General features: G+C 38.4%; 1 protein-coding gene across 2 annotated transcripts in view; it reads right to left on the reverse strand.

The window, feature by feature from the left end:
- The window catches only part of CDK13 (cyclin dependent kinase 13), a 127,255-nt gene that overhangs the window by 95,553 nt on the left and 15,602 nt on the right, over positions 1 to 16,100 (reverse strand). For both annotated transcript variants that reach the window (XM_012473569.2, XM_012473563.3), the window contains exon 2: positions 4,778 to 5,437. In XM_012473569.2, the coding sequence (XP_012328992.2) occupies positions 4,778 to 5,437 (660 nt within the window). The remainder of the gene's footprint in view (positions 1 to 4,777; positions 5,438 to 16,100) is intronic.

Below are 16,100 nucleotides of genomic sequence, written 5' to 3' on the forward strand. Positions count from 1 at the left end.
ACCTTAACCAAATGATCACATCACTAATAGGAGAGTAAGACAGTCTGATATTTTGGTTCCCCTGTAACAATAGCATAAACTACATAAAATTATCTCTTAACTATTCTGGCTAAAAAACTATTTATTTTTGATCTAAACAAAGCACAAGTAATTTCCAGACTATGGGAAATAAAGGGGTTGGAGAAGTTAAATGATAACAAAAAGAAATAATCAGATAAATACAAAGGTGGGACATTCTATAAGATTACTGGCCTAGACTCTTCAAAAAGTCATGGGGCTGGGGTGGGGAGTACTGATTATTGATTACATATAGTGGTTGATATTATTGTTCATTTCCATTAGATTATTAACTACTGTTAATTTCCTTGTTATCACAATGATACTGTGATCAAGCAGGAGGCTGACCTTATTCCTGGGAGATGACTGAAGTATTTAAGGTATAGCAAAAAGAAATGTATACCAGCCAAGCGTGGTGGCTCACACCCATAATCTCAGCACACCTGTAATCTCACTGCCTGGGAGGCCAAGGCAGGCAGATCACAAGGTCAGGAGTTCAAAAGCAGCCTGGCCAACATGGTGAAACCCTGTCTCTACTAAAAATACAAAAAAATCAGCCAGGCGTGGTGGTGCGCACCTGTAATCCCAGCTATTTGGGAGGCTGAGGCAGGAGAACTGCTTCAACTGGGGAGGAGGAAGCTGCAGCAGGAGAACTGCTTGAACTGGGGAGGCGGAGGCTGCAGTGAGCTAAGATCCTGACACTGCACTCCAGTCTGGGCAACACAGCAAGATTTCATCTCGGGGGAAAGAAAGTGTATACATACACACACACCCTCATTAGTTCTCTTAACTAGAGATGGAATGTGCCTGAGTGCGTGTGTGTAATTTTTTTTTTTTTTCTTTTTTTTTTGAGACAGGGTCTCACTCTGTCAGCCAGGCTGGAGTGCAGTGGTACAATCAGAGCTCACTGCAGCCTCGACCTCTTGGGCTCAGGTGATGCTCCCACCTTAGCCTCCCCAAGTAGCTGGGACTACAGGTGTGCACTACCACAGCCAGCTAATTTGTGTATTTTGTGAAGACACGGGGTACTGCCAAGTGCCAAGGCTTGTCTCTAACTCCTGAGCTCAAGCCATCTGCCCACCTTGGTCTCCCAAAGTGCTGATTACACTTTGGGATTACAACTGTGAGCCATCACTCCCATTGAGACGGAGCATATAAAACAAAATGTTAACATTTGCTGAATCTAGATGGGTAACTTCCATCCAGTAGTTATACAGATGCTAATTTTATTATTCTTCAATTTTTCTAAGTGCTTGAATACTTTCAAAACAAAAAAATGTATGAAGGAAGGGGAGAATTTACTTGGACATATAATAAAACAGCAAAAACAAGTTGAGTATAGATTTGCAAAATCAAGAGGCCACCCAAAACACACACACACTCTTTTGCTAATGTATGTGTGGATACAACAGTGACAGTTAACCAGGAATATAGACACAGGTACGTTCAAAGAAAGCAAAGATCAAAAGCTTTCCTTAAGATATGCAATGAGATTATGCAGACCATTACTCACTCTTCTTTAAAATTATCTTTAAATTTACAGTGAATAACAAGTAAATAAAGACACCTCCCATATTCAGGTTTCCTAAACCATGTTATGACAGAAAAGATTGTTTCTTTACCTCAACAGAAATAGTTTATAAACCACTTTCAACTAATAGCTGTTCAGCACAAATAAAAAGTATACAATGGTTACTAAAAAGAAACTTGTAAACGTAAAATTACCAGGACTATTACTTTCAGATACATGGAAAAAAAAAATGGCCTGGGGGTGGTCATATAATGGTCCCCCTCCATTATAAAAGGGGATGGAAAACCAACCAATAGTTCCTCTTTCACAAAAACCAGTCCTTTTCAAACGAAGCACTAGGTCTATTCCTTAAGCAACAGATCTACATGTTACACATATAATGGTTTATATATTACACAATGTAAATCATATTTTGTAATTTTTACTTTTTTTCAGTAACCTAAAGCAGTTTTAAATATTTTTAATATTTCCTGCAGTGCTGATTTATACAATGACTAATTACAATAACTAAGATGCGTAACACTTTACAGCTTGCAAAATTCAGTCCATCAACTCATTTAATCTTTATAACTAATCTGTGAGTTTAAACTGTAAATATTTTCACCCATGAATATAACTAAATGGACTGAGGCACAGAAAGATTAAGTCATGAGAGTAGTAAGAGGTACAACTAGCACTAAAAACTAAGCTTTCTACTATAGTCCACTAACAAACTGTATTGTACTTCTAAAAGTATTACAAATATTAAATATAAAATAAGTCTCCTGTGCTATCCATTCCCTTCAACACCCATTTATTTCTAAAAGCAATCACTTCTAACCATTTCTTTTTAAAATACATTTTTATTTAATCACCTAAAAACTTTTATAAAAAGTAAAATGTTTACATTTTGGTAGTTAAATTACAGACATCAAGATAAGGAAAGTTCCACTGGTGATGAATTAATCTTTGGCTATACACATATAGTAATAGTGCTCATGAATCTAAGAAAAACTTCTGTATCCATTAAACATACAAACACATTCAAAGAAAAAAGAGAAAACAAAAAGAGGAAAAAGCAGAAGACAGAAAAGATGGATCAAAAATAAATGTAATGACCAAGAATTAAATGTGCCACCAACTAATTAAAGACAGATGCATAAAGAATAACCTCATTAAGTACTCATGTGTACGTACAGAGTTCCTGAAAATATCCTAGTAAAAATTTACTCCTAAAACATATATGAAGAATAAAGTAGAGAACCACCAGTCTCAATCAAACATGTATTCTCAGTAACTGGTTACTCTCTCACTAATGAAGTGATCAATTCCACACTCAAGTCCCTCTATGCTGGAGAGCCCATTCTAGGACTCATCACAATTACAAATCACTACTGTTATGAATCTTAAGTGTTCCTTGAAAACAGTCAAACCTGCAAATACAATTATAGCAGTATAATCAAATAAAACCTGATTAAATTGGATAGGGTCTCCCAACATTTTGATTGTTTTTAAAAAGGCACCTCAATGGGCATGAAATTCAAGAACTACGATTTTACTTTCGTTTGTGTTAAATTCTAAAATTTTCATAATGACAAAGTAAGCACTTGTGCACATGGCATTTTTATCCATCTGTTTTCAAAATATGTGTATTTTTAAAGTTAGCTAGGAAAACTACTCATATAGTTGCTTTTTAATGGGGAGTGGGAAGGAGTGGCAGCTCTAACTTCTTCATAAAAATAAAAACAGCTAAGTGGTGTAATAGGCAGATAAACCACACAATAGTCTAATTTTTTTTCTACCCTAGGATACATAAAAGAAACATTCTTAGCTGTATTTACTTTACAGTCCCTCTTACCTTCATCCTCTTAAGAATATATTGTTTCTCAATAAAAAAAAAGCCATACCCCCAATGTTCATAATAGAAATGTTTAAATGTTTAAAGGAAAGCATAATCACATTATGAGTTTTGAGGGTTTCTTTGGGGTTTTTTTGTTTTGCTTCATTTTGTTTTGTTTGAGACAAGTTCTTACTCTGTCGCCCAGGCTGGAGTGCAATGGCTCAATCTCAGCTCACTGCAGCCTCTGCCTCACAGGTTCAAGTGATCCTCCTGCCTCAGCCTCCCTAGTAGCTGAGATTACAGGCACCCGCCACCATGCCCAGGTAGGTTTTATGTATTTTTAGTAAAGACGGGGTTTCACCATGTTGGCCAGGCTGGTCTTGAACTCCTGACCTCAGGTGATCCACCCAACTCGGCCTCCCAAAGTGCTAGGATTACAGGCTTGAGCCACCGTGCCCAGCCACATTATGAGTTTTCTATAATATAATGTGATTAATCCCTAACCGCAAGACGGGCTAAAATAATTTTTTTTTTAAGTAAAAGAGTTAAGATTAAGAAATACATTGGCTTGGGAAGAATTAAAAAAAAAAACTTACGAAAAGACTACACTAAAAAGTGACAATAAAGCCACTGACAGGGCTGGGCGCGGTGGCTCAAGCCTGTAATCCCAGCACTTTGGGAGGCCGAGGCGGGTGGATCACGAGGTCAAGAGATCGAGACCATCCTGGTCAACATGGTGAAACCCCGTCTCTACTAATACAAAAAATTAGCTGGGCACGGTGGCGCGTGCCTGTAATCCCAGCTACTCAGGAGGCTGAGGCAGGAGAATTGCCTGAACCCAGGAGGCGGAGATTGCGGTGAGCCGAGATCGCGCCATTGCGCTCCAGCCTGGTTATCAAGAGCGAAACTCCGTCTCAAAAAAAAAAAAAAAAAAAAAAAAAGCCACTGACAGTGATAAATTTACAATGCCACTGAAGAAACTCAGAAATAAATGAGACAAATGCTTATGAGACTTATATCAACCAGGGCCAACTCACTCATAAAATGTCCTGTCTCTGACTGCATCATCGAGGAAAACTAAACCAAAGAGAATACTGGCATTTCTAATACCCAAACTCATATTGAAATATTCACTGGATCCCAAGGCAATGGCAATATTTCCCTGAATTTCTTAGCATAAACTTTAATTTTGCCAACTTGTATGCAAATGTACTTCATTTTAAGATGCATATAATACACAGAATTCATTCAGTTACTTGTAGTCTTTTTTACTAAGGTTGTTTTGAGGGGGCTGGAGAGGCCAAATCATTTCTCACTCCAGATTTACATTTTTTCTTTAAACAGTTATTGACAAATATTTTTGCACTTACCTATCAGCTTCTTTATCTTCAGGCAGCATGGGAGGCAAAGGTAATGGTGGTAATGTAGAGGTCACTAAAGCTACATGTTGCTCCTTCTCCTTGGCTCCTATGCTTGGTGTAAGTGGTTTGGTTTTCTCTTTAAGAGATACTGGTTCCTCCTTTGTAGCAGCAGATTTACTCTCCTTTCCAACTATGACTGCTTTCTTGGTGGCTTTATCTACAATCAAATTATTTTCCACCTTTGTTACCTGAAGAGGTGGCTTTGTTTTTGCTTTGTCATTTTTTAAAGTTCCACCACTTGAGGGAGACGGTGCATGCTCAATTTTCATCTTCTTCACATCCTTCACATGGTTTGTTTGCGATGCACTGGCACTAGTTTCTGTGTTCCCCTTGGTAGGTGTAGAAGTGTTTGAAGCTTTTGCAGCTTTGGCAGCGGCCTCAGCAGCCTTAGTTGCTTCTGCAGCTTTCGCTGCTTCTGCAGCTCTTGCTGCCTCTGCTGCTCGTGCTTTTTTATTCTTGTTCAATTCAGCTGCCAGGCTACTCTTCAGAGTTAGTGTGCTAGGAGAAATACTAGAATGACGACTTCTGGATCTAGACAACCTGTGCCTGCTACGAGATCGTGAATGCCTAGATGAATATGGGCTTCTGCTTCGGGATTTGCCAGACCGTCTGGTGAGAAATAATTAAGATTTAGTCAGTAATGGAAAAAGGTTCAGTTTGGAATTTACAAAGACAGTGCTAACTTGAGCTTATGAAATAAAATAGGAATTTACTTAATTTCAAAGTTACATTTTTGAAGGAGTTTAGAAAAATAAAAAGTTCTTTAAAGTGGTCACAGTTTTCTTCAAAATGGATTGCCCTGATCTTGCTGTGGTCTACAAATGTAAAAATTAGGAGGTAAAACATGACAAGGCATCACTGCTGTCTCAGAAAAAAGAAGTAGGCAATAAGGATACATCAATGGTAATAGTAGTAGGTAAAGTCTAACATATCTTTTACCAGGAGACAGTTGCCAAACCTCAAAACTACCTTCCTCATCCATAAGTTCAGATGTAAGCAGTGCACTGTCCATGGCAAGAGTGAAAAAGATAAGACCTACTACTGGGCAATAAATAGGGTCTCTTAGGGTTTGTTTCAGAAAGACAGTTTTAAGAAAATTTACAGCCAGGCGCAGTGGCTCACGTCTGTAATCCCAGTACTTTGGGAGGCTGAGGTAGGCAGATCACGAGGTCCGAAGTTCAAGACCAGCCTGGCCAACATAGTGAAACTCCCATCTCTACTAAAAACACAAAAATTAGCCAGTCATGGTGGTGTGCGCCTGTAGTCCCAGCTACTCAGGAGGCTGAGGCAGGAGAATCGCTTGAACCTGGGAGGTAGAGGTTGTGGTAAGCTAAGATCATGCCAGTGCACTCCAGCATGGGCAACAGAGCGAGACTATCTCAAAAAAAGAAAAGAAAAGAAAATTTACATTCACACACATATTAACTAAAATAGACATGAGCATAATCACTTTACTCACATAACACACATATACAAAATAATATCTTATGAGCTACATAATTCCACACAGAAAATGCAACAAAGTAAAAACCATCCAATCACTCTTAATCTGAGGCTCTGATACTCTTCAAACTGAATGATAGTAAAAAAAGTTAATATACGTATCATTTAAGTCTTCATTTAAGTGCTTGACAACTATTATTTTACCATAATAGAGTCAAACATTTACTAATTAAGTATTGTTACTCCAATTTATCAGAAGGGAAAAGCACAGAGAGGCAAAGTAAAAATAATTCCCATAAAGAACTATGCCACAAATAGTGGTATAGTCTGAGCTAGGACTTAGGTTTTCAGGCTCCTGGCTCTATAAAAAATGAGAAACTAAATCTTAGGAACTATTTAATAATAATGTTGCCATTCGCTTCTCAAAAATTATTGGAAAACATATATTTAAAAGTAGGGTGGCAACCGAAGTTCCTACAAAATAAATTCAGCACAGTACCAAGTAAAAGGAAGCTGAGCTTTTCAAATCCACACCTTACCAAAACTTTTAATATACTCACAAGACAAAGACACTATGATAGTACTTTCACATGTTGTCTCATTTAATGCCCACATCAACCCAGTAAGGTATGCATAGTTAATAGATAAGAAATTGAGTAAAATATTACATTACCTGAAGTCAACACCTAAAATCACTAGTAGTTGTGTTACTTATTATCTTACTGCAACTACCTTATCACCCAATATATTTCTGCCCTACTCTGAGCCCAATAATGCTGACCTCAACAGATATGCTTTCTGGGTTCCAGTGCTGTCCTGCCATTGACAGAAGATAAGAAGGCAGAGAAACGCTGGATTATTTCTTCCTAGCTCCCTCCCTCCTCATGGCCACACTTTCTGGCAGAAGCTGCGTCCCTCTACCACCATGATTGCTGTAAGGCACCCTCTTCATAGCTCTCATAAGGCTCCAACAGCACTGTTATTTTACCTGCCCCTTTGGGCTTCCTTGTTGCTAACAAAAACATACCTTACAGGTTCCCTTAATCCACTGCACCTCCACAGTCCCTGCATTAAAGTCTCTTATACCATCTGAGTTAGAGTCTGTTTTTTTCTAGAACCCAAGTCTTAAATTCAACATTTTTTGTTGTTGGTGTTTAACTCTGAAGTAGGCAGGTTAACACGTTAACCTCCTCTGCCAAGGAGCTGGTTAGCAAGGATGTGGAAAAAAGGGAACCCTTGTACATTGTTGATGGGAATGTAAATTAGTATAACCACCATGGAGAAAAGTTTGGAGGTTCCACAAAAAGCTAAAAATACAGCTATCTTACAATTCAGCAATCCCACTCCTAGGTACATACCCCAAAGAAAGGAAATCAATAATACTGAAGAGATATCTGCACTCCCATGTTTACTACAGCACTATTCACAATAGCCAAGATTTGGAAGTAACCTAAGTGTCCATCAACAGATGAATGGATAAAGAAAATGTGGTACATATACACAATGGAGTACTATTCAGCCATAAAAAGAGAATGAGATCCCATCACTTCCAACAATATGGATGGAACTGGACATCATCATGTTACATGAAATAAGTTAGGCACAGAAAAACAAACTTTGCATGTTCTCACTTATTTGTGGGAGCTAAAAATTAAAACAATTCAACCATGGAGATAGAGAGTACAAGGACAGTTATCAGAGGCTGGAAGGGTAGTGATAGAGTGGATGGTGGGGGGAGGGTTAATGGACACAAAAAATACAAAGAATGAAGGTGATCTAGTGTTTGCTAGCACAACAGGGTGACTACAGTAAAAATGAATAAATAATTTTTTTTTTTTTTTTTGGGGGTCAGAGTCTTGCTCCAGCCCAGGCTGGAGTGCAGTGGTACAATCTCAGCTCACTGCAGCCTTCACCTCCCGGATGCAAGCAATTCTCCTGCCTTAGCCTTCCAATAGCTGGTATTACAGATATGCCTCACCACGCCTGGCCAATTTTTGTATTTTTAGGAGAGACAAGATTTTACCATGTTGGTCAGGCTGGTCTCGAACTCCTGAACTCAAGTAATCCACCCACCCAGGCCTCCCAAAGTGCTGGGATTGTGAGCCACCGCACCTGGCCAACAGTAAAAAATAATTTAAGTGCACATTTACAAATAACTAGAAGAGGATAACTAGATTGTTTGTAACACAAAAGATAAATGCTTCTAACACAAAGGATAAAAGGATACCCCTTTACCCTGATGTGACTAATATGCATGCATGCCTGTATCAAAATATCTTATGTAACCCGTAAATATATATATCTACTATGTACCCATGACATTTTTTTAAATTTTTATTTCACCAAATTTTTAAAATTCAAATAAGTAAGCAGAGAGAAAAATAATTTCTTTTTTGGAAACGTGGTCTCACTCTGTCACCCAGGCTGGAGTACAGTGGTACTACCAACAGCTCACTGCAGCCTCTACTTCTTGGGCTCAAGCAATCCTCCACCTCAGCTTCCTGAGTAGCTGGGACCACAGGTCTGTGCCTCCATGCCCAGCTAACTTTGTAGAGACAGGGGTCTCACTTTGCTCCCCAAGCTGGTCTCAAACTCCTGTGCTCAAGGGATCCTCCTGCCTTGGCATCCCAAAGTGTGGGGATTACAGGCGTGAGCCACCGTGCCTGGCCACTGAAAGTTTCTGTTCATAGTTGACATTAATAGAGGGTGGAGGGAAGTGTTTAGAAACATCCTATAACTTTAGGATCAAAAACAAATGATGATTAGGTTTAGGAGAGACTCAGACACAAGTTCATTTTCTACTTCATTCTTTCAAAAACAAGTATGAAGGTCAACTAGGGTTCAATACTGAGGAAGCATTTCATAAAAACCCATACTTTATATCAAGATTTAGATTAATGGGAACACTGTTTTAGAAAACATCCTAATTCAATACTTGCTTATTATTAAATATTCATATATACCAATTGCTAAAAATCAATAAGCTTATAATTATACATAGAAATGAAGGGAAATGTTTGGCTAAATGTGAACTCACTTTAAGATGGTTGTAAAATAAGATAGGAACCAAAAGTGTCATAAATGAAATACTCAGCCACATTTTAAATTTCTTCTCCCTTCAGATTTTGTTGGAGCTCCAAATAAGTCTGATACACGTCATGTTTCTATTCCCTGATCAGATACTTGTGAGTAGCAGAAAGGCAAGCAGCAGAAGAAAGCAAAGAGATTATCAACTCATCAAAGGTAACAGCACAGAAGGCTTAGAAAGCAAAGCTTTCTTAAATCAACTTTCCTACACTGGCAAGATTCTGGTCATCAGTTTCACACAGACACAAAAACTGTATTTAACTGAGATTTACAATCAGTAAATCTTATCTTAAAAAAGAGATACAAAGATAATAGGTAAAATCCAAACACAAGTATCAATAAAGCTTCAGAAAACTTTTGTTCTATAAAAAGATATTTTGAAAGTGGCTTTTTATATATTTGATCACTATATCAATTGAATTCTTCTAGATACAACTTCCATTCCTCTCCAACTCCTCTATTTTTCCACAAAAGTTCCTTCCTTAAACTATGTATTCCATGTCTTAGTAAATTTCCATTCTCTCAGATATTGTGATTTGCTAATAAATTCCAGTAATATATTTACTGTTCATAACAAACATGGTTTAGGAACTTAAAACTAAACAAATTTAAGTTTAGGTCATTTTTACTACTGATTTAATACTTCAGCCTTATGGTTATGAGAAGAAGAGAGAAGTGCATCTTTAAAACCATATAATGAACTGGCATGATAATGTTTTACTAAAATAATAGAAATGGAGGTAGGTAGCAGGTCCAACTTCCTTGTTTAATAGATAATCTTTTTTTGTTTGTTTTTGAGACAGGGTCTCACTTTATCTTGAAGACTACAGTGCAGTAGCACAAATAAGGCTCACTGCAGCCTTGCTATCTCAGGCTCAAATGATCCTCCCACCTCTGCCCCCAAAGTAGCTGAGACTACAGGGGCATACCACCATGCCCAGCTAATTTTTGTATGTTTTGTAAGGATGAGGGTTTCGCCATGTTGCCTAGGCTGATCTCGAACTCCTGGACTCAAGTGATCTGCCCACCTTGGCCTACCAAAGTGCTAGGGTTACGGCATGAGTCATCACACCAAGATTTTTCTTTCTAAAAATGTTTTCCCAATATTGTTGTAGAAATCAATGAATACATATTACCTGTTTCTTGTTTTTGATGTTTTTAAGAGGCTACAGGACCTCTTTAAGAAGAGAACTTCGCATGTTTCTGACAGGTTTTCCCAAATACACACAACACAAAGTAGTACCAAAATAAAAACCCAGTATCCTGAAACCCAACTGTTTAGTGCCCATTGTTAGACTATTTAGTGTTCCTTGGAGAGAGCTGCTAATAGCAGCTGTGTCCATTTCAAAAACTTATTAACCCCCCAAAAAGGTATGAATATGACTCCCAAACTGAAAAGCACTATATAAATATACAGTGGTATTACTTTTTCAAAAATCTGTCTCTCTCAATCATCCCTTTCACCATCTTCTCAGTCAAAATTTTTTATGTTCCTATGTATTTTGTCATGTAACATTATTATAACAGCCCTATTAACTATATGTAACACCACTGTGGTAGCCTCTTAAATTCATCTCGTTTCCGATTTACTTCCACTCTATCTAGTCTATATTACTAGACTCAAAATACCATTCTCACCAGTTCCTGAAATGACATGCAAAGTGAATATACCGTCCTCTAACATCTACTCCTCTATTTTTAATTTCACTACTTCCCACTCATTTACCCAGTCTAGAAATCTAGTTTCCTGATATCCACACCCTCTGAATGTTTCTGATTGTTGTTGTAACAGAAAGCCCCACAAAGTTAGCAGTTTAGAACAACATGAACTTACTATCTTGCAGTTCTGCAAGTCAGAAGTCCAAAATCAGTATCAGTGAGCTAAAATCAACATGTCACCAGAGCTTTGTTCCTTCTGGAGTCTCTTGGGAAATGTTCCCTTTCCTTTTCCAGGTTCCACAGGCTGCCTAGATTCCTTGGCTCAAAACCGCACATCACTTAGGCCTCTACTTTCATCATGACACTTCCTCTCTCTCCTGTTCCTGTCATCACATGAGTTCTCTGACTAGACCCTACAGCTCCTCTTTTATTAAAATTCCTGTGATTATACAGAACCCATCTAGATAACCCAGGATAACCCCTCTATATCAAGATACCTAATTTAATCATACCTACAAAGTTCCTCTTAAAATGTAAGTTATAACAGAGATTGCAAAGATTAGGGCATGGCACCTGGAGCGGGTGTTGGGTTAAGTATCATTTGGCCTACCACATCCTCCTCTTCCATTCTTGAAGCCACTGTTCTACTTTAGACCTCATATCCTATCATCATATCATTTAGGCTACCATATCATCTTAAAAAATAAGCAATCTCATGGCCGGGCACAGTGGCTCACACCTGTAATCTTAGCACTTTGGGAGGCCAAGACGGGCAGATCACCTGAGGTCAGGACTTTGAGAGAAGACTGACCAACATGGAGAAACCTACTAAAAAAACAAAACTAGCCAAGTGTGCCAGCGCATGCCTCCAGCTACTAGGGAAGCTGAGGCAGGAGAATCCCTTGAACCCAGGAGGTGGAGGTGGTGGCGAGCCAAGATAGCGCCATTACACTCCAGCCTGGGCAACAAGAGCAAAACTCCACCTCACTGAAATGAAAAAATAAGCAATTTCTTTATTACTAGTCTCTCTCTGTTCCAATTATTTCTACAACACCATAACCAAACTAATCCTCAATGTTCAGCAATTATTACATGCCCCAAATTCACTCACTTTCCTCCTCTTAGTAGCTATTCCAAACCTTCACAACTTTCATCAAGCTCATAATCCCATTCCCAGTCTTCTCACAACATAGCTTCACTTATTGTTTCACAGAAAGAACAAAGACTATCAGGCATGTCGCTTGCCTGCAAATCTAATCTGTATTTCCTCTATCTTCATCCACCATACATCCCACCTCAATTAAGAGAGGAGGTGATCCTCTTTCTATCTAAGGCTAACTCCCCTATAATGCATCAATCTCATACTCTCCAGAGCCTTATCTCTTAGAGTGCAGTCCATAGACACGCAGCATTAGCACCAACTGCGAGCGTGTCAGAAATGCTGTGTCTCAGACTCCAACCCAAACCTACTGAACCAGAATCTGCATTTTAACAAGATACCCATTAAAGTTTGAGATGCACTACGCTAGGCTACTCTATGACTATGGCTGGCTTATTCTATTAATTGTGACATTAACCTTTGCTGTTCATATTTGTTAATTGCTCTGAAGGAATAAACTACTCAAGTCTCTAAGATCTTTAAAAACTGACAAGAAAATTAAAACAAAAAAAGAGAAAATGATGGCATATTGGTATTATCTTTAGCTCTCCTTCCAGTTACGGTCAAACTCTCATTTGTCCTTTTAATCTTCAAATCACTACAATCTGACTTACACATACATCCTCTCTACAACTGGTCACCTCTGAGGCAACCGATGACCTACCTTTCAGAAAAAGAAAAAGAAAAATCACTCTCTGTGATAATGTTGGCTATACCCTCAAAAACATGTCCTAGCTATTTCTACTAACTTTTGTTTTCATGATTTTCTTACTTCTATGGCTATTTCTACACCTTAAGGTTTTTCTTCCTTCCTATACTCATTCTCTCACAAGTTTAATTTACACTATGTATGACTTAAATGATTACCTAAATGTTGTCAATTCATCCCCCCCACCGCCACTGCTCCCCCACATGCTCTCTACTTCCAACTCTCTGACATGTATCTTCAACACCATATAGCTAAAACTATTAAGCTTCCTCTTCAAATCCACCCTTCTTCTCCTTAAATATATCCTATTCTCAGGAAGTGGCACGGATATATATATAAAAAACTGAGGACATGACTACATACCACCCTGACAGGGTCACAATTATAAGCATTTTTCATTTGATTTGCTCCTCATGTGCAACAAGGTATAGAGAAAGCAGATGGGGCATCTAAGAAGAGGCAGAATCAATACTCAAACACAAGTCTTCCACTTCAAAGCCAGGCAGTATTTATTGCTACCACACTACATCTTTCTTCTCTATTTAACTCTTTCTTTTTTTTTTTGAGATGGAGTCTCACTCTGTGCCCAGGCTGGAGTGCAATGGCATGATCTTAGCTCACTCCAACGCCAACTCCAGATTCAAGTGATTCTCCTGCCTCAGCCTCCCAAGTAGCTGGGGCTACAGGCGCCCACCACTACACTCGGCTAATTTTCGGATTTTTAGTAGAGACGGGGTTTCACCATGTTAGCCAGGCTGGTCTCCAACTCCTGACTTCAGGTGATCCGCCCGCCTCGACCTCCCAAAGTGCTGGGATTACAGGCAAGAGCCACCATGCCTGGTCTATTTAATTCTTATCTTTCACAGGTCAACCCAAAGTCTCATCTCTATCATTTCCCCATTTGCTGAAATCACACAGTACTTGTTACATATTGCCTTTTATTTTATGTCTTTGTCTTTTAAAAACATAAACTGGATTACACCACGTCCTTAACTAAAACTCTCCAATGGTTTCTAACTACATTTAAAATAAAAATAAAACTCTGTGTTGTGACACACAAGGCCTAAATCACCTTCCATCTTTATTATACCCTTCTTTATTTACTAGACTCCAGCCACACTGTTCTCCTTTCTGATTCTGCAGAAGGTCAAGCTTCTTCCTGACTTGGTGCCTAAGCATACATCATTTTCTTTTCCTGGGATGTTTATATCATCACACGGTTGGCTCTTTCTCATAATTTCAACATTAATGCATACATTATTCATTATAAAACACTGTTCAAATATTTCTGTAGGTATGGTATATGAGAAATCAATGCGGCAAATCATTACACACATACTACAAACAAAACAGGAGATTGCCTTTGTTCATGGGCCCTAGAATAGTAATGAAAACTTATATTAATATATGCTCAAGTACAGGGGTCAAACAAGGTATTTCTTTCTTTCTTTGAGACAGGGTCTCACTCTGTTGCCCAGGCTAAAGTGCAGCGGTGCAATCTTGACTCACTGCAGCCTCAACCTGCCAGGCTCATGCGATTCTCCTGCCTCAGCCCCCAAGTAGCTGGGACTATAGGTGCCACAAGGCCGAGCTAATTTTTGTATTTTTTGTAGAGACACATTTTTGCTGTGTTGCCCAGGCTAGTCTCAAATTCCTGGGTTCGAGTGACCCTCCCTCCCGTCTCAGCCTCCCAAAGTGCTGGGATAACAGGTATGAGCCACCATGCCCAACCCAGAATTTTTCTGACACCAAAACACAGTCTATGAAGGAAACAAAGTCTTTTTTTTCCTGACTTCTGCAATGACTTGGAATCAAAGTCATTATTTTTTATTAAAATATAAAACCAGGCATTTATGACAAATCTGCAGCTAACTACTTTGAGACAAAAGACTAAATGCTTTCCCTCTGGGATGAGGAACAAGACAAGAAAAGTCCCTTACCATCCCTTCCATTCAACATTGTATTTGAGGTTCTAGCCATTGCAATTAGTCAAGAATAAGAAATAAAAGGAATCCAGACCGGGCACTGTGACTCACGCCTATAAACCCAGTTCTCTGAGAGGCCAAGGTGGTGGATCACCCGAGAGGTCAGGAGTTCAAGACCAGATTGGCCAACATGGTGAAACCCCCTCTCTACTAAAAATACAAAAATTTGCTCAGTGTGGCAGTGCACACTTGTAATCCCAGCTACATGAGAGGCTGAGGTAGGAGAATCGCTTGAACTCAGAGGCAGAGGTTGCAGTGACCCAAGATCATGCCACTGCACTCCAGCCTGAGCAACAGAGTGAGACTTCATCTCAAAAAAAAAAAAAAGAAAGAAAAGGACAATTTCGTTGCAATAGCCTTTAAAAAGATAAAGTATCTAAAAACATAATGAAAAAAGTACAGAACTTATACCCTGAAAACTACAAAAAACACTAAAAAATACTAAGGAAAATCCAAATAAAGGGAACGACATCCCACATTCACGTATTAGATGACTTAAATTTGTTAAAAGGTAATACTCCCTGGCCAGGCATGAAGGATCATGCCTGTAATCCCAACACCTTGGAAGGCCGAGGCAGGAGGATTGCTTGAGTCCAGGAGTTCAAGACCAGCCTGGGCAACACAGGGAAACCCTATCTCAAAAAGAAATTTAAAAATTAACAATAAAAGGTAATACTCCCCAAATTAATCTAAAAGGTCAATGTATTGAAGTTTTGTAGTGATGAAAAAAAATTTTTTTTAATCAATGTACTCCCTATCAAAATCCTAGCTGATTTTTTTAACTAATTGGCAAGCTAATTCTAAAATTCATGTGAAAATGCAAAGAACCCAGTCAAAACAATCTTAAAAAAGACCTAAGTTGGAAGATTCATACTTCCTGATTTCAAAAATTACTGCAAAATCAGAGTAAGCAAGACTGTGTGGTACTGGCATAAGGACAGATATATAAATCAATGTAATAGAATTCATAATAAATAAATAAATCCTAACATTTATGATAAGTTGATTTTCAATAATGGTGCCAAGACAATTCAATGAAAAAGGAATACTCTTTTCAACAAATGGTGCTGGAACAACTATATATCCATATACAAAAGAATGAAGTTAGACCTCTTCCTTTCACCATACAAAAAACTAACTGAAAATGGATCAAAGTAGGGGCTAAAACTATAAATTTTTTCGTGGAAAATACAGGAACAAAATATTTGTGAACAAAAAGATTGGACAAAG

This window comes from Aotus nancymaae, unplaced genomic scaffold (genome assembly GCF_030222135.1).
Source record: "Aotus nancymaae isolate 86718 unplaced genomic scaffold, 86718_ANA_hifiasm-v0.15.2.pri h1tg000065l, whole genome shotgun sequence".
NCBI classification, from domain to species: Eukaryota; Metazoa; Chordata; class Mammalia; order Primates; family Aotidae; genus Aotus; species Aotus nancymaae.